The sequence below is a fragment of the Eptatretus burgeri genome, chromosome 5, assembly GCF_056783735.1.
Source record: "Eptatretus burgeri isolate ZD-2024b chromosome 5, Ebu_testis_v1, whole genome shotgun sequence".
In the NCBI taxonomy this organism is placed as follows: domain Eukaryota; kingdom Metazoa; phylum Chordata; class Myxini; order Myxiniformes; family Myxinidae; genus Eptatretus; species Eptatretus burgeri.
Window position 1 is genome coordinate 17,505,746 of NC_140965.1, and position 19,463 is coordinate 17,525,208.

The 19,463-nt window shown below is 41.1% G+C and overlaps 1 protein-coding gene and 1 long non-coding RNA gene across 2 annotated transcripts in view; one reads left to right on the forward strand and one right to left on the reverse strand.

Moving 5' to 3' along the window:
* LOC147025936 (CUGBP Elav-like family member 1) overlaps positions 1-19,463 on the forward strand; it is a 216,415-nt gene that overhangs the window by 148,072 nt on the left and 48,880 nt on the right. The window contains exon 6 of the mRNA XM_085880853.1: positions 15,099-15,178. Within this exon, the coding sequence (XP_085736979.1) occupies positions 15,099-15,178 (80 nt within the window). The remainder of the gene's footprint in view (positions 1-15,098; positions 15,179-19,463) is intronic.
* LOC147025938 (uncharacterized) lies at positions 992-1,898 on the reverse strand. The gene is made up of 3 exons (XR_015058060.1): positions 1,804-1,898; positions 1,435-1,492; positions 992-1,153 (listed from the first exon to the last, which is right to left on the reverse strand). It is a non-coding gene; the product is annotated as an uncharacterized LOC147025938 (long non-coding RNA).

Genomic DNA, 19,463 nt, shown 5'->3' on the forward strand with positions numbered 1-19,463 from the left:
TGATATCGTAAGAATATATAGGTGGAAATCTCATTTTGAAAAAGGTTATATTAAAAGATTGACAAACGAACTTTTTAAAATTGTTGATGTCATAGATACGGTTCCTTGGACTTATAAGATATATGATTTGGAAGGGGAATAGATTTTAGGTTCATTTTATTCACAGGAATTACAAAAGACAAAGATAAATTGAAATTTTTTGACTCCGCCCCTTTTTGACTCCACCCACACAAAACCCACCCACATAAACCCCACCCCACACAAGCTCCACACAAACCCCACCCCCACACAAACCCCACACAAACCCCACCACACACAAACCCCCCACAAGCTCCACACAAGCTCCACACACACAAACCCCACACAAGCTCCACCCATATTCATCATATTCACATAATTAGTGATTAGTTAATTAGTTCCCCACACACAACATGTTTATTTAATTAAAAATTATCCACCCATCCACACCAGCTCCACTCATCCACCCATCCACCCATCCATTTATCCACACAAACCTCATCCACATAAACCTCATCCACATTCACCCCTCCCACATAAGCCCCACCGAAGCCCCGCCCACATAAACCCTGCCCACATAAACCCCTCCCACACAAGATCCACCCACATAAACCCTGCCCACACAAACCCTGCCCACATAAACCCTGTCCACACAAGCTCCACCCACACAAGCTCCACCCACATAAACCCCTCCCACCGAAGTCCCGCCCACACAAGTCCCACCCACACAAGCCCCACCCACACACAGCCCGCCCACACAAGCCCCACCGAAGCCCTGCTTACATAAACCCCACCCACACAAGCCCCTCCCACACAAGCCCCACCCCCCTCATCCCCCCTGTGCGCCCCCCCCCAATGACCCACCACCTCCCTCATCCCACCCCCACCCTTCCCCACACACACACACATGGGGAGGGGAGGAGTGGGATGAGGGGGTGATGGGTCATTGGGGGAGTGCACCTACCCCCCTTAATGTCTTGATCCTTTTTTTGAAATTCAAAATCAAGTAATTGTAAACAAAACAAATATAATTAATCAAAATTGCAAATATTAAATATTCATTTGCGAGAATGTATAATCTTTCCCAGCAATCTTCTTCAGATGTCTTGTGATGTTGAAACTCAGACACCATATTCTGTTTTGAAACAAAAAGTGGATAATAATTAGGTTTTATAAAGATAATTACATGGTAATATGAGTAAGCCTGGTGTTAGTTCTAAGTTCAAGCCTCGTTGACCACTGAATTAACACACTAGGAGGCCGACAGCCTGTCATCCTTTCAAGGCCAATAAAATGAATTCCAGTGTACTGGCAAAACCGCGTCCAAACTAATGATGCAACCAACATAAGACGACATTCCAAAGAGAGAGTGATATTAATAAAAGAATAACTAAATAATAATTCAGAAACATTTACCTCCAGAAAATCATGTGTTGTACCAGATTGCTTCAACAGCTGATGTTGTGTGATCGAGCTGAAAAAAAAAAAAAAAAGTCAAGGGTATAGATGGAGAGACAGACAGAGAGAGGTAGGTAGAAAGACAGACAGAGAGAGATACAAAGAGACAGACAGGGAGAGATAGAGAGAGACAGACAGGGAAAGAGACACACACACACACATACACACATATACACACACAGACGCACATATATATATACACACACACACACATACATATATTCACACACACACACACACACACACACACACACACACACACACACACACACACACACACACACACACACACACACACACACACACACACACACACACGTGTCTCACCATTGGTTTAATTTATTCGAGATCAGAGCCCGTGATAAGACTTCGTACCAGTCATTATAAATGTTTTTCAATTCTCTTCTAAAATCATTGACCTCTTCAATAAGAGCATTCATTTGATGCACCACATCGTGATATGTAAACTCCACTTCTTCCAAGGACCTGCCAGGAAAAAATATATATTTTCGCATTATCACGATTTAATTTATAATCAATTGCTTCATTGTTCAAAGAGGAAACCATACACAAACTTACCAACTTTGTAGTGAGCTGTTATCTTCATCGGAAGAGAGTGAGTCCATGTCTCAGTTTTTTTTTACCCTTGGTACAAGATGGCAAAAAGATCAGAGGCCGTGATCAGACGTCGTGTCAGTCTTTAAAAATGTTTTTCAATTCTCTTCTAAGATGATTGACCTCTTCAATAAGAGCATTAATTTCATGCACCTCGTCGTGATATGTAAACTGCTCTTCTTCCAAGGACCTGCCAAGAAAAAAAAAAATATATATATATATATATCAGAATTATCACGATTTAATTTATAATCAATTGCTTCATCGTTCAAAGAGGAACCTATACACAGGCTTACCAACTTTGTGTTGAGCTGTTTTGTTCGCGGAAGAAAGATCGCTCATGTCTCAGTTGTAAAAATGAAAATCCCGTCTGGCAGAAACTTTGTCTGGCGAATCACTTATAAAGCAACGATGAGGAGATTGCTTAATCATTGGGTGTGGCCACAGGAAATGACGCTTCGGGTGAGACAGCTTGGAAAATAACTGGGAGATATATTCTCAAATTGTATGAATCATTTTTAAAACATACTTAAAATACCCTAAAATGGTTTTGATTAAACATGTTTTCAGTTCGTGTTCTGAGATAAAATATAAACACGAGACCTTGTCTCACAGAATAGTTCCTCTTTTTTTTTCACAGCATGACTGTCCAAAAACACTTCCTCATTTTCACAGCACGACCGTGTCAAAAAAAACACTTCCTCATTTTCACGGCATGAACTGAAAACATTTGAACCAAAACTTTTTTTTATGGCGTGGTTTATACACAAAAATGATTTGCAACTCGGGCGGTGGCCAGATGAGATCATTAAGAGAGGTTTATCATTTCGTAATGGCACAAAAGGGGTATCTTAAAAAATATAAAGATTCAAATGTTTTGTTTTTCAATATTTTAGATGGGGATTATTGTGCAAAGAAAATTAAACTATTGAAGGAATTTGAGAATGAACAAATCTTTATAGGTTCAATGAGTGAGCTAAACAATATGCATCGGTTATTTGATAAAGAGTGTCCCGAGGGTTAGACGTTTTAGATATTTCTTTCGAATCACCTTTAACAAATCTTTATCTTATTACATGGATTATTTGGAAAAAAGTGTCTCCAGGTTAAAAGGGGAGACAAATAAATATACCTTGGGATAAAAAGGGGGTTTATTTTTAGGGAAAAAAAATATGAATCGCTGAAAATCCCCCATTCATTTACATGGGGAAAAGTGAGCCAGAACCACTATATTCACCCTACTTCTGCCACATGCTCCCATACCTGACCTGACCTGACTAACTCTCTGTACAGAGTATGGTCCTAATGGATTTGGATTTTTTTGATCATTCCTTGGAACCATCTTTTATTCTGGTTCCTTTTTTATCCTCCGGACATAAAAATTGGTAATGAGAAACTATGGCTATGTACCATAAACTAGGGGAGTTCAACCCAGGCAGTCATGGGATGCTTATATGGAACATTTGTCATTTTCCTGTGAGATGAACCAAATCATGGTAGACAGCACAGAACACTCCGTTTTGTTGTCTGTCCTGGGAGCCAAAACATATGCAGTCTTCTGGTCACTGTGTACACACAGGGAGCTGGGAGTAGTCTGCTTTGAAGATATTGTACACCGCTCCTTTCCAATTCCATATCCAGGTGATGCATGGCGTCATTGCCGGGCGCCAAAGGAAGGGAGTACTCAGTTTTCACTCCATTTGTTTGTTTTCCTGTTTGTTTTCTTGTATGCCATCCTTTGAGCCAGGAAGCTGAAATTCAGGGACAAAAGTGAGGATGTGCTTTGACAAAAAAATATAATTAAAATTTTTTTCATTAATCAATTAATTGGTTAATTACTTAATTATTAATTTATTAATTCCTTATTTCTCTTATTTCTCATCCTGGCAATATCTCAAGCACCTTTTGAGTTAGGAAGCTCATATTTGGACATGACAGTGACCAAATGATTTGGCTATAAAGAGAATTTTTGATTTATTGATTAATCAATAATTGATTGTTTAATTATGCCTGGTGTTGGCATAATGGTTAGGATGGTGAGTTGGGATCCTAGGGTCCTGAGTTCAAATCCCACTGGGCTGTTGAATTAATACCAGGTGGGGTTGACTCTGCCTGTCATCCTTCTGAGGTTGGCAAAATGAGTGCCAGCTTACTGTTATCCTGTGTCGGAGTGGCGACCCGTCCAGGATTGTGCCCAATAGCCAAGGGGACTGTTTTGGCAGCACAAACACTGCACAGAGTATAGTCCCAATGGATGGATGGAATCATCAATTAATCAATTAATTAATTATTTTCCGATTAATTACTTGATTTTCAAAAAGTTACAGATTCGGATGAAAAAGTGGTGTCAATTCATAATGAAACAGTATCAGCCAGTTCATAAAACATTTATTACTTAACTATTATTTACTTATTTATTTTAATTTTGCAATTAATCAATCAATCAAATATTGTGCATTGCTCCCTCCCAATTCCGACTCCATGTGCTGCAAGGCGGCATCGCTGGGCTCCAAAGGTGCCCTGGCGATGTCATGCGCAGGAGGATTGTTATTTATTTATTTGGCATGGGGGTGGTGTACTTTGAACGTACCGCTACTGTTACTTACGAAATCTAAAGATTTCGTAAGTATATTGATGACTTCCGTTTCTGTTTGTTACTTACGAAATCTAAAGATTTCGTAAGTATATTGATGACTTCCGTTTCTGTTTGTTTGCTTGTTTGTTTGTTTGTTTGTTTGTAGGCACGATAACTCGAGAACGGAAGAAGCTACCAATGTCAAATTACACCACGTGATTCAGGAGGGTGATGGCTAGTGCTGATTAGATTTTGGTCAAAATCGGTCAAAGGCAAGGTCACAGTGAGGTCAAACATCCAAAACATTCGATTTTTGATGGTTTGCTACAGAAACAACGTAGAAACTTCTGGTTTGCATTGCTACCTTCTCTAGAGACAGCTTTTATTAGACAAGGTCAGAGGTCAAGTTGACGATTTCGTAAGTACCAGTCTATGACTGCTTCTTTGTTTGTTTGTTTGTTTGTAGGCACGATAACTCGAGAACGGAAGAAGCTACCAATGTCAAATTACAACACGTGATTCAGGAGGGTGATGGCTCGCGCTGATTAGATTTTGGTCAAAATCTGTCAAAGGTCAAGGTCATAGTGAGGTCAAATATTCAATTTTTGATGGTTTGGTACAGATAACTCGAGAACGGAAGAAGCTACCAATGTCAAATTACACCACGTCATTCAGGAGGGTGATGGCTAGTGCTGATTAGATTTTGTTCAAAATCGGTCAAAGGTCAAGGTCACAGTGAGGTCAAATATTCGATTTTTGATGGTTTGGTACAGATAACTCGAGAACGGAAGAAGCTACCAATGTCAAATTACACCACGTGATTCAGGAGAGTGATGGCTTGTGCTTATTAGATTTTGGTCAAAATCGGTCAAAGGTCAAGTTCACAGTGAGGTCAAACATCCAAAAAATGATAACTCGAGAATGGAAATAGCTACCAATGTCAAATTACACCACGTGATTCAGGAGTGTGGTGGCTAGCGCTGATTAGATTTTGGTCAAAATCGGTCAAAGGTCAAGATCACAGTGAGGTCAAACATCCAAAACATTCGATTTTTGATGGTTTGGTACAGAAACAACGTAGAAACTTCTGGTTTGCGTTGCTACCTTCTCGAGAGACAGCTTTTATTAGACAAGGTCAGAGGTCAAGTTGACGATTTCGTAAGTACCAGTCTATGACTGCTTGTTTGTTTGTTTGTTTTCTTGTTTGTTTGTCCCGGTGATATCTCAGCCATACTTTGAGCTCGGAAGCTGAAATTTGGGGACGAAAGTGAAGATATGGAATGGTTAAAACTTTATTTTTATATATATTTTTGGATCAATTAATTAATTACTTCATTATTCACGATTTATTAATTAATTAATTATTTTGTTTCTCATCTGGGCAATATTTCAGGCACCTTTTGAGCTGGGATGCTGATATTTTGACATGACAGTAAACAAGTGATTTGGCAATAAGGTGCATTTTTGATTTAGTGACTCATCAATTCATCGACTTAGTTATTAATTTTTTGATGAATTACTTAATTTTCAAAGAGCTACAGATTTGGATGAAACAGTAATGGTTTTTGGTGTGCTATTAGCCAATTGATTAAGAAATTAATTATTCTATGAATATTATTACTTACGAAATCGAAAGATTTCGTAAGTATATTGATGACTTCCGTCATCTGTTTGTGTGTTTGTTTGTGTGTGTGTTTGTTTGTTTGTAGGCACGATAACTTGAGAACGGAAGAAGCTACCAATGTCAAATTACACCTAGTGATTCAAAAGGGTGCTGGCTAGTGCTGATTAGATTTTGGTCAAAATCGGTCAAAGGTCAAGGTCACAGTGAGGTCAAACATTCGATTTTTGATGGTTTGGTACAGAATCATCGTAGAAACTTCTGGTTTGCATCGCTACCTTCTCTAGAGACAGCTTTTATTAGACAAGGTGAGAGGTCAAGTTGACGATTTCGTAAGTACCAGTCTATGACTGCTTGTTTATTTATTTATTTTAATTATGCAATCAATCAATTAATTGTTCTACACCGCTCCCTCCCAATTCTGTCTCCATGTGTTGTATGGCGGCATCGCCGGCCGCCGGAGGCTTCCCGGCAATGTCGTGTGCTGGACGATTTGTTATTTATTTATTTGGCATGGGGGCGATGCCTTGAATGTACCTGTACTTGTAAGAATTGCTTAAGAACTTTAACATGTTTCAAGTCGAGGGGTTGCCTGCAAAAACCGGAGCAGTCCATCAGTCAAGCTACCAATATCAAGCTACCATTCCTAGAAGTACTATGAGAAACAAGCGAACACTGTGAATATGGTTTGATGCTTGGCAAGTTCATTCCGGACCAATTCTTCTTTTGAATAAGTCATGACAGTCTTCAGAAAAAGCTGTTGGAAACTGATGGACTTGCATTGAAAGTGTCAGTTGAAAAAACATTGACTCATGAATTAGCTGGATGTGGAGCCTTTGTGATTCGAACGGGTTCTGGGGAAAACCAGTCATTGAGTACAGTTCATAAATTATCTATGCAATTGAAGGCCGTGAGCTGTTGGACATGTGGTGGGAAGCATGCCTGGACAGTTTCCGATTCAGAACTGAATCTTCTCTTTGTTGCAGTAAAATGGGTCTCATTGTGAGAGATTGTAGGAAGGTGCACTCTAATCACCGGGGAGTGGATCAACTGAATCCATGTCGAGTCCATTGTCTGGATCCATCAACTGATGTGCCTTTAGCACAGTCAGAGATATACAAGTATGGAGATCACTTCAGTGGAACTCGGTAATGTGGAGTATGATAAACTGTATCACACATTCAGTTTTGGTGCTTTTATGTGCACAGTCGAGTTGACGAGACCAAGGTTGACAGGGAGCTAGACGCAGGAGTGTTGTGCTGTATCGTTAGTCAGAAAGTGCACAATTTTCTGAAAAGCAGACCTCCATTGCTTTGTTGTGTCAATATTATTAAGATATTCACTGATGAAACAGTTCCCTTGGTAGGGGAGGCTATTGTCACAGTGAGACATCAAGGTCAGCAGGAATAATTGCAAGTGGTGGTTACTCAGTGTGACCCCAGTTTATTGGGCAGGAACTGGCTTGAAAAGCTGAAGTTGAACTGGGTGGAGATTGTACCACAACAACCATCTTCCATTTGGAATGTTGTTGGCCTCAGCTACCCAGCTATTTTTCACAACTTTCTGGGAAACTTTTTGGAGTCGATTCCATTTGTGGTTGTTTGACTGGATGATATATTCATGTCTGGTAAAGAACAGGCAGAACACCTGTCCCATCTGCGGGAAGTGTTCTGTCAGTTAAGGCTGGCAGGGATCCACCTGAACAAGGCCAAATATACCCTATTGGCCGATTCAGTTATGTATTGTGGTTATCACATTGCTACGACTGGTATACTTCCAGTGCAAGAGTCCATCTGAGCCATTGTGGAGGCACCGGCACCTCAGGATACATCGCAGCTCAAGAGCTTCTAAGGAATGTTGACTTATTTCCATCAGATGTCGCCAAATGTTGCCACACTTCAGAAGTTGCAATGGGAGTGGGGTGTGGAGCAGAGTAAGGCTTTCCATGAGGCAAAGTGCTTGCTCACATATCTGGTGATGTCCATCCAACAACGATAGTAACGCTCACAGCAAATGTAATATCTACAGTGGATGTTGAGTCTTCTCTAACACCAGTATGATGTTTGGTATGAATATCCAAACTACTGAAGTACTTGAAGGATTATGCTGTCTAACTTCAGGAGGAAGGTATGTAATGCCTGGAAATAAAATGTGCTGATCATTCATTGGAACCATCCATTGTTCTGGTGCCCTTTTTGTCCTTTGGACATAACACCTAGCAAGTTGTGTAAACGCTGTATGAATGAATCAAGTATTATATAAAATTGACTAGAAAAGAGATTTGTGTAATATTTGACATGGAACGAATTATGTTGAGTGTTGAAAAAAAAAATAAGTATTCATAATTATTATCTGTACCAAAGAATTTAAACAATTTATTTGAATTGTTATATTTATTTGTTATATATCGCTACATACATCCTTCATGACAAGGCAGCTCCATCGAATTCACTATAACTTCGGAATAACTTCGGAATTTATAACGGAGTATAACTTCAGAATTCCATGATAACATAATGTATACAGTAAATTAGGGAACCAATATGTGAGTCAAGATGTCTGGGAAAAGGCCATGATGAGAAAGCAGATACACTTTTAAGTGCTACAACGTTGTTTTAGCATTTCGGTTGAAGCGCAACTAAATATTTTACCAGAACATTATCAAAGTTCGATTAAATACAGTATGTGCTTAAATAAGGCTTACTGCATTCTTAAAAGTGTGTTTTTATGACGTCTTGGAGCCGAATTTGTTTTCCGTTGGAACGCATCTCCAATGATACAGGCTGTCCACAAATTACTGTTACAAATTCAAACCATAATACATAAAATAATAATATGGAATATAATGATGCAGTTCACTGTGTGTGAAAGAACATTTCTCAAAGTTTTATTGACTTTTTTTCCTTTACAGTTTTCTCATCAGACATGTGATGTCACAATTACTGTAAATGGCACCCCCACAAGAAAAATCGCAATGTGTTGCCTGTTTTATTGACATCAAATCAGCTGCACAGGTTCAACAAAGCTTCAGCATGGCCTATAGAAGGCTGCCACCATTGAAATAAAATGCTTTGTTCGTGGCATAAAACATTTATGGAGACTGGTAGCACACTGCAGAGATAAGGGGCAGACCAGCCAAGCACAAGTTTTGAGGATGTTGAACACGTTTGCGTGTCTTTCGAGAGCATTCTCCATAAGACCATTCAGATTAGGATGAGGATCTTGACAAATCTTGACAACAAAACTTTGAGACATTCTTTTACATGCAGCAAAACACATCGTTGTATCCCATTCCATTTGTTTTTATTAACCTCCGCCATCGAAGATGGATGGAGGTTACTGTTTTCACCCCTGTCTGTTTGTTTGTTTGTATTGTGAACAGTATTATGGAAAAACTCCTGGACGGATTTGGACGAAACTTGGTGTGGGGGTTAGGTATGGTCCAAGGATCATGCCATTTGATTTTGGACTTGGTCCAAAGTCCAATATGGCCGCTACGGCGGCCATTTTGAAAAAATATTTTAATTTTTGTTTTTGCATTTCTACATGTTTTAAGTGATTTCCAACCAAAAATAAATAAATTTGTTAGAGAAAAAAAACCCAGAAAATTTTGCAACTTTTTTCAAAAAAATTTCGATTTTATTTGAAAAATATTTTAATTTTATTTTTTTTTTGCATTTCTACATGTTTTAAGTTATTTCCACCCCCTCCCCCCAAAAAAATTTGTTCGAGAAAAAAAAACCCAGAAATTTTGCACCTTTTTTTTTCAAAAAAATTTCGATTTTATTTTTTTGGCATTTCTACATGCGTATCGATCTTGTTTAGTTTATTCAAGTGGTTCAGTCGAGTCTGATCCGTTTTGACCTACAATGAATAGGATATCAGGTTCACTTAAGTGACCCAGCAGTATTGGCGGCGGAGGTTTTGCACTCTACCGAGTGCTCCCCCTCAAGTTATGGTTTGAATTTGGAATAGTAATTTGTGGATACTCTGTATAATGATAGTCAATGAGAAAATATGGTTTGATTATTCAGAATTTTGCTTTGTGTACAACTTTTCATGGACGTATATCTTCTGTAAATTGAGGTTGTGTATAGTTAACCCACCAAATCACGGAGGTTAGGTTCCTGGAAGATGCCACAATTGTTAAAACCACGATCGTGGAAACCAAGGGCCAATGGGAAAAGGGGGTTTCGGTTCCTGGACTTTGAGAAAATAGAGGAAGATTGACGGCAGCTAGAAATAAACAGAGCCCAATTGAAATAAACATGTAAATATATAAATAAATCATGTTAACACTGAAATGAACATCAAAATTAAATAAATATGCTATAAAATAAACAAAAACACAAGAGTTTTACCTTTTAAATTTATTGCAAAACTGTGAGGTGGGTGAGGGTAAACATATTACGTACTTGCACAGTACTCTGCTGTAAATACTTAAAAAAAAAACACAAGACTTAGCTCAGGATGATGATGTTCGATGGGAGGGGGGAAGGGTGAGTGGGGAAGGCGATTCGGTGAACAGAAAAGCAACATGAGCTTTACGACGAAAGCACCTGCAGCATTGCCGCAACCCACAATGAGGAAGGGTAACATGATCCTTAATCACCTTACTTACTTTGAGTGACGATCTTCCCAGCATGGAGAGCAAGATAATCCTCTCATATCGGTGTTAAAAACCTACTCCATCATAAATCCCTTCGCCTCCATTTCTTTCATGAGCTGCGCATGAGAATGTGTTTGAGAAATTAAGGGTTTGGCAAAATGGTTTGAATATGGAGTTGGAAAATCAAGGTTTGGGAATGAGGTTTGAAGGAAAATGAAGGTTTTGGAATGAGGAAGAGTACAATGGAGATGATTCTAACTACAATCATTGACCCTGTAATGATGGCCCTTTCAGATGCTGAATTTTCTCCTCTAGCCAAACTATCTCAACTCAATCTTTTCCCTCAGCATCATAACCTTTCTCTGCCTTTTGGTACAACTAACTTTGTCAATCACTTTATGTTTGGACTCAGTAAAAACGATGCACGAGAAACAACACAAGGCTCATAATGGGAGATAATTGTACATGCATGGGACAGATGCAAACGATGACTCATCTCACCTCAAAAACCGTGATTGGTCGAAATGAAATCCCGTGATAACGAAATCGGAACACAATAGGTTGCCCGCGATTGGTCGAAACCCGTGATATTAAAACCCGCAATATTTGAGGGTTTGATGTACATTTAAAGATACTTTAATGAAAGATTTGCTTTTACGACAATCATGGCCTAGGAATGCTTGCATGCTCTTTGGGAACCAGAAACTGCCCAAATGGTACCTCTTTTCTTTTTTTGATCATCATTGCATCAAATACACCAAAAGTCATTTTGTTTGGTTTCAAAAATTATGAAAGTTTGGTCATGAAGAGCAAAGGAGTTGAGCTGTGAAGTCAGCCTAGAGTTTGGAAATTTAACCATAAGGGAGTTACTGAAAGAAAACATGCATCGTGGAGTTGCTGTGGAGGGTCAGAGGACTGAGAGAGCAGAAGGAGAATATTGGAGAAGGGGAGATAAAACAGAGATTACTGACCTGTCTTTGATTTGAATGCAACAGACCTTGTACTTCGTCCTCATTCCAGAAGATTCTAATAATGATGAGAGATTTCGATGCCACAGAATCCAGGAGAGCCAGATGTAATGCTGAGGCTCCAGTCCATAGGGGAGAGTAGGACTACATTAAGTTATGGACAAAAGTCTTGTAGAATAAGAGAAAATCATATTTTCGAAGCAAAGACTTAGATGGATGGAGGATGGCCAGTGTACGGCTGGCTCTGGAGACTAGTTTGGATATTTGGTTGGCCATGGAGAGGTCAATGCTGATGTTTGAAAGCCTTGGCTTCCAAAGGCTGACTACTCCTCAAATCGTTTGTTCCTTACTAGTGGGGGCAGATAACAGCAATTTTTGAGAGGAATCGTGCAAATGATGATACAAGCATCAAATTTGGCACATTTGTTCTCCAGGGGATTCTCATCAAATCTGCCTGATTGGCCATTTGAAAATCCAAAATTTGAAAAGTTTGAAAAAAAAAAAAAACTTTAAAAAAAGTCAAGATCACTAATCAATGTTGGATGCTGGCTGAGATTGGTGAATGTTTCAGAAACTTCATCAAAGACGTTCCAAGTCTGCCATGCAGTTTTCTTCCCTTTACTGCGGAAGGCAGACACGACGTCACATCCAGTGAATGCATGGAAGTATGGGATCCCTCTAGCTTTCTCAGGCACTATTGCAGAAACTACCTCATGGACTGGAATCCATCGCACCTTGGCTCCTTGGCTAAAGGCAATCCACATGTTCTCAAGACCTAGTTCCTGTAAGGATGGCAGTACAGATATTGCTATGACTAGTACGTCCATGTTATTAGCCTTAATGATAATGGACTTGCTACCATCCGTCGTTGCATCCCTGGCGTGTACAAATATTCGAGTGTCAGCTTCTTCATGACAACATGGAGACACAGCATCCAATGACTTCCTTGTGTTGTTAATGGCATCTTCTCCTTTTGTGACAATGACTGTGCTTGTCGTCTCTGCTTCACACATCTTTTCCGCAAGGAAGTGAAACAGCTCAGTCTTGTTGCTGTCATCTCAAAGAAAGCTTCTCCGGTTACTTGGGGTCTTACTGGTTCCTGTCACTCTTCTTCTGATTCCTTGCCCCATTTTCGACCTCGCCTCGGACTTCAGACTTGACTTGTACACATCAAACACGACGTCCACCCTCTCGTACCTGGCACCATAGGATTCCCCCTTTGGGATGATGTCTTCTTTAGCATCGTCATGAAATATCTTTGAAGTGCGTGGAGGTAGGGCATTGATAAGTGCTGAGCCATCAATGATGACTGCATCTCCCCTTGGTTCTCTGTCTGGGATGTTCACTTGCGCTTCAAGAATTTCAGCCAGCTGTGACTTCAAATATTTTTGAGGTTTTTTTTTCAAATTCTTTTTTAATTTGAATTTTCAAATGGCCAATCAGGCAGATTTGATCAGAAAGCCCTACAGAACAGAAATGCCAAATTTGATGCTTGTATCATAATTTGCACGATTTTTCTACTATCTACTACTCTATACTTCTTCCATCTATGGAACCACCTTCCAGAGGCCACTCTTTCCCACTCTTCCATCCAGGATTTCAAACAGGCAGTGCACTGTCACCTTATGGCAGCACCTATCCTGACACATGATCTTTATTAACCCCCATTTACCCCTTCTAACTCAACCTTCTTACTTGCTGATTTCAGTGTTTCCTCCCCTCTATATCTCTCTTCCTTTCCTGTTTACTTGTTTCCTTGCCATGTGTGCCAAATTGTTGCCCGGTTACCACACCATCAATTTAACCTTGCTTTTCCATGATCCTCACTCTTGCAGAGAAACAAAAGTCATGAATCTAGGAATAAAGCTAGCCCTGTAAGCCAAAGTCTTCAAGCTTGGTAAGTAAAGCAGGATGCCAGAATGTGTTGAATGCCTGAGGTATGTCCAAGGAGACAGTACCAATCAGGGCTGCCAAGATCCAGAATGGGACCTGAGACAATACTAAGTGTTGGGCCCCCTTTATCCAGGCCCCCTCAAAAACTTTCTTTTTTGAAACAACCTATATTGAGGTTTCCGTATTTTCGTCATCAGAAATGCATGCTGTGTTTAAGGGAAATTGGGGTGTTATTCACTTATTCCTACATGCGGATTAAATTAACCCATTTCATCCGGATGGGGTGTGGTCAACACTCCTGTGATAATTTATGTCATAAAATCATAACTGTGATTGTCATTACTGTATGTAACTTGTTCCCACAGTCGTATATTTTACAATGGAGGGTGTCTGCCCAAACCAGGGAATTGTCCCGAGTGGCTTGGAGGGAGATACAAAATATAGTTGCCCCCGGTGTTTTATCATCACTAACATTCATTATATGAAACCAAAAAGTGAAGGAATAATTACGGACCCCCATTCAGTCCGGGCTCCAGGGTAGTTAACCTGCCTGCCCCCCCCACCCTCACCCCCCCTTGGCGACACTGGTTCTGACCTCTTTGTTGAGACTTAGGACCTCCAACCATTGCTGAGAGGGGGTTATCTTCATGTTGCTACATAAAATAAGGCAATTCTCGGTATGTGTGTATGTGAGGCTGATAACTATGGAATCAAAAACTGCTGGGCCAATCTCCACCAAATTTTGCACAGGTACTGGGAGTAACCAGTGACATGTCATTGAGTTAAAATATCACCCCCCCCCCACAACGAGGGTGGGGAGACGACAAACGATTATCCCCTGTACATGTAGCACAGTGCAAGTGGTTTACTGACCCCTGCAAGCCAAAGCACAAAATATGTTTGCCTCACTTCTCCCACAACCCTCTCCCCAGGCCACTTCAAGAGGGAGCAGGGACTTCTAGTTAAATTGTACAACACATATGCAGGTGGGGGAGGGAGTAAGGCCTGTGTGTTCAAATTTATACAATAAATATGATGATTTTCAACATTTTTATGACGTTTGCTTTGATTGGAGGTTGGGGGGAGGTGGTTTGGTTGAAAGTTTTGGGTGGAGGTTACAACTCTGCTTTCCATCTACATATTGCTTTAGAAAAGGGTGTGGGGGGAGGGTGTGGAGGTTGTTTGAGAGTGGTGTGAGATTTTTTTAAAGGGGGAAAATCCTTTTGAAATTTTTATAGGGATGAAGGAAGATGTGTTATGTATTATTGTGTCTCTAATCGCACCAATTCATGATTATTACGACAACATTAAAGTTTGTATATTTGTGTGACTTTCCTGCAGGCTGTGCTTTCGTGACATACACTGCACGTGCTATGGCACAGAATGCGATCAAGACCATGCACCAGTCCCAAACAATGGAGGTACACACACACACACACACACACACGAAGGTTCCATCTCCTGAAACCCCACATGCATGTGGAGAGAGTGAACAACAGCAACTTTCACATGTGCACACTTACACACATTTGTGCACGCGCGTGCGCGCATGCACTCGCACACGCACGCGCACACGCACACACATCTATATGAATAAATGGCTGTGTGTGTGTCCTCCATAACTCCAAAACCTAGAAACCGAACAGCCTGAAACTTTGCATGCAGACTAAGGGAACTCCAAGGAAGTGCATAAATGAAAATTGAGTGGTTGGGTTAATTAAACACCACTTTTGAAAATAATTAACAGCCTCATTTTATTATATCCTTTATCAGGCGCCATCCTCAGCCACCTCATTCTCTGGGGTCTAAAGACATATCCTGGGTTACCTCACTGGAGTCTGAAACTGCCGTGTTTTTGGCCTGTTCAACCATGCCTTGACTTAGAACAGGCCACAACGATTTCTTAACTATAAAAGGGCTCAAAATGTTTTTTTTCACTTTCCTTACTGATATCATCGAATGCCTGATCATCATACCTCCAAATAGCTGTAATTATAATGGTCAAGTGATTAATGTTTAAGTTTGCATCTACGTAGCTGATGGTGTTGCACGTCGGCCCTTGGATAGATGCAAGGCCGCGTGGTTTTCTTCTCATAAAGATGTCAAATGAATTTTTCATAGAAGTTCTGCATTTCACCACATGCTTGATTTTATAAGCTGTTAGATAATATAAGGATTGTACAGGGATGCTTTAAACATCGTGTTTTACGACGTGGGAAAGGATTTTCTCTTGAAAATGTACTATGTAGCTGGTTTTTGCTTTGAGCGGCCTCACATTTATTTGAACTTTCATTCAATTTCTGTTTTCACTTTTCACAGTTACTAATGCAGCATAACACTCGATTGCAGCAAGGTTTGTGAAAATCGGGTGTTTTTTTTAACGTTTTTACGTCATATTGTGGATTTATATATAAAGCAACATGACCTGAGGAGCTTCCATATGCTTCCAAGCAGCTTCATGACTTTGTCTTAAGTTTTATTCGATTTCTGTTTTCACTTTTGGTGTTTGCCAATGCAGGTTCAGAATTGACTAAAACAATTTCCATGAAAATCTATTGAAATTTTTTTGAATTTAGGTCGGATAGAGATTTTGTATGGGAAATGTGAGGCTTCTCGAATGTTCTCGGTGGCCTCATGGCCTTGCTTAACTCAGATTTAATTTATATTTCCACTTTTTTATAGTCAATAGCAGATTCAGACTCAACTGTAACAAATTGTGTGAAAGTCTGACCAAAAATGCCTTTTTTATAGGGTAAATGCATTAAATGTCAAAGAACTAGGCCTGGTGTTGGCGCAGTGGTTAGGGCAGTGGCTTGGGACCCAAAAGGTCCTGAGTTCAAGCCCCGTTGGGACACTGAATTAATACATGTAAATATATATATATATATATATATATATATATATATATATATATATATATATATATATATATATATATATATATATATATATATATATATATATATATACCAAGTCGAAAACACCAGGGGGTTGACTCAGCCTGCCATCCTTCCGAGGTCGGCGAAATGAGTACCAGTTGTACTGGGCCCGGTGTATGCCCCGGTTAGAATAGGTGTACCATATCCCTATGTGTCGTAAGAGGCGACCAGGGTTGCGTCAGGAAGTGCATCTGGTGTAAAAATCTATGCCAAATCATTATGCGGACAACAAAACGAATTTCCATACCGGATCGGTCGAGGCCCGGGTTAGCAACGACCGCCACCGGTACCGGTGGTCAGCAGGGTACCAGTGGAAATTGTGCTACTGCTGGGCGAAGGAGGAGGAGGAGGGGAAGGAGACGGGGAAGGCGAGTCCGGAGGCAGTGGGAGAGGGGGAAGGGTAGAAGTGTGCAGGTGAGAGTTGGAACTCTGAATGTTGGGACGATGACTGGCAAAGGGCGAGAGTTGGCTGATATTATGGAGAGAAGAAAGGTGGACATACTGTGTGTACAAGAGACCAAGTGGATGGGGAGTAAGGCTAGGAGCATTGGAGGTGGTTTCAAACTGTTCTACCATGGTGTGGATGGGAGGAGAAATGGTGTCGGGATAATCCTGAAGGAAGATCATGTCAAGAGGGTATTTGAGGTGAGGAGAGTGTCTGACCGAGTGATGAGTGTGAAGTTGGAAATTGAAGGGGTGATGATGAATGTCATCAGTGCATATGCCGCACATATGGGGTGTGAGATGGAGTATAAAGAAGATTTCTGGAGTGAGTTTGATGAAGTGGTGGAGAGTGTATCCAAGGATCAAAGAGTGGTGATTGGAGCAGATTTCAATGGGCATGTTGGGGAAGGGAATAAAGAGGATGAGGAGGTGATGGGTAGGTATGGTCTCAACAAGAGAAATGTGGAAGGGCAAATGGTGGTCGACTTTGCAAAAAGAATGGAAATGGCAGTGGTAAATACGTATTTCAAGAAGAAGGAGGAACACAGGGTGACATACAAGAGTGGAGGAAAGTACACACAGGTGGATTACATCTTAAGCAGGAGATGCAACCTGAAAGAGATTAGTGACTGTAAGGTGGTGGCAGGGGAGAGTGTAGCTCGATAGCATCGATTGGTGGTCTGTAGGATGACTTTAGAGGTGAGGTTGAGGAAGAGAGTGAGGGCTGAACCAATGACCAGATGGTGGAAGCTGAAGGAGGAAGACTGTTGCGTGAAATTTAGGGAGGAGGCGAGACAGGCGTTGGATGGTGGTAAAGATGGGTGGGATGATTGGGCAACTACAGCAGAAGTGGTGAGGGAGATAGCTTGGAAGGTACTTGGTGTGACATCTGGATAGAGGAAGGAAGATAAGGAGACTTGTGGTGGAACGAGGAAGTACAGGAAAGTATAAGGAAGAAGGGGTTGGCGAAAAGGAAGTGGGATAGTCTCAGAGATGAAGAAAGTCGGCAGGAGGACAAGGAGTAGCGGCGAAAGGCAAAAAGAGAGGTGGCAAAGGCCAAGGAAAAGGTATATGACGAGCTGTATGAGAAGTTGGATACAAAAAAAGGGGAAAAGGATTTATACCGATTGGCAAGACAGAGGGACCGAGCTGGGAAGGATGTGCTGCAGGTTCGGGTGATAAAGGACGCAAATGGGAATGGGCTGACGAGCGAGGAGAGTGTATTGAGAAGGTGGATGGAGTACTTTGAGGAGCTGATGAACAAAGAAAATGAGAGAGATGGAAGGTTGGAAGAGGTGGAGATAGTGAATCTGGAAGTGGGGTGGATCAGTAAGGATGAAGTGATGACTGCTATGAAGAGGATGAAGAGTGGAAAGGCGGTTGGCCCAGATGGTATACCAGTGGAGGCATTGAAGTGCTTAGGAGAGATGGCAGTGGGGTTGTTAACCAGATTGTTTAATAAAGTCTTGGAAAGTGAGAGGATGCCGGAGGAGTTCAGATTAAGTGTACTGGTTCCGATTTTCAAGAATAAGGGTGATGTGCAGAGCTGTGGAAATTACAGAGGGATAAAGTTGTTAAGCCACACCATGAAGTTGTGGGAAAGAGTAGTGGAAGCGAGGATGAGAGGAGAGGTGATGATCTGTGAGCAGCAATATGGGTTTATGCCAGGAAAGAGCACCACTGATGCAATGTTTGCTTTGAGAATGTTGATGGAGAAGTATAGGGAAGGCCAGAAGGAGTTGCATTGCGTGTTTGTGGATTTAGAGAAAGCTTATGATAGGGTACCAAGAGAGGAGCTGTGGCATTGTATGAGGAAGTCGGGAGTGGTGGAGAAGTATGTGAGGATCGTGCAGGATATGTATGAGGACAGTGTGACAGCAGTGAGGTGTGCGGTAGGAATGACGGACCGGTTTAAGGTAAAAGTGGGATTGCACCAAGGATCGACTCTGAGCCCTTTCCTGTTTGCAATGGTGATGGACAGGTTGATGGACGAGATCAGACTGGAGTCTCCATGGACTATGATGTTCGCGGATGACATCATGATCTGTAGGGAGAGTAGGGAGCAGGCTGAGGCGAGCCTCGAGAGGTGAAGGTACGCACTGGAGAGAAGGGGAATGATAGTCAGTCGGAGTAAGACGGAGTACATTTGCGTAAATGATAGGGAGGGTGGTGGTATGGTGCGGTTGCAAGGAGTTGAGGTGGGGAAGGTGGATGGGTTTAAATACTTGGGATCAACTGTCCAAAGTAACGGAGACTTTCGGAGAGAAGTGAAAAAGAGAGTGCAGGCAGGATGGAGTGGGTGGAGAAGAGTTGCACGAGTGAT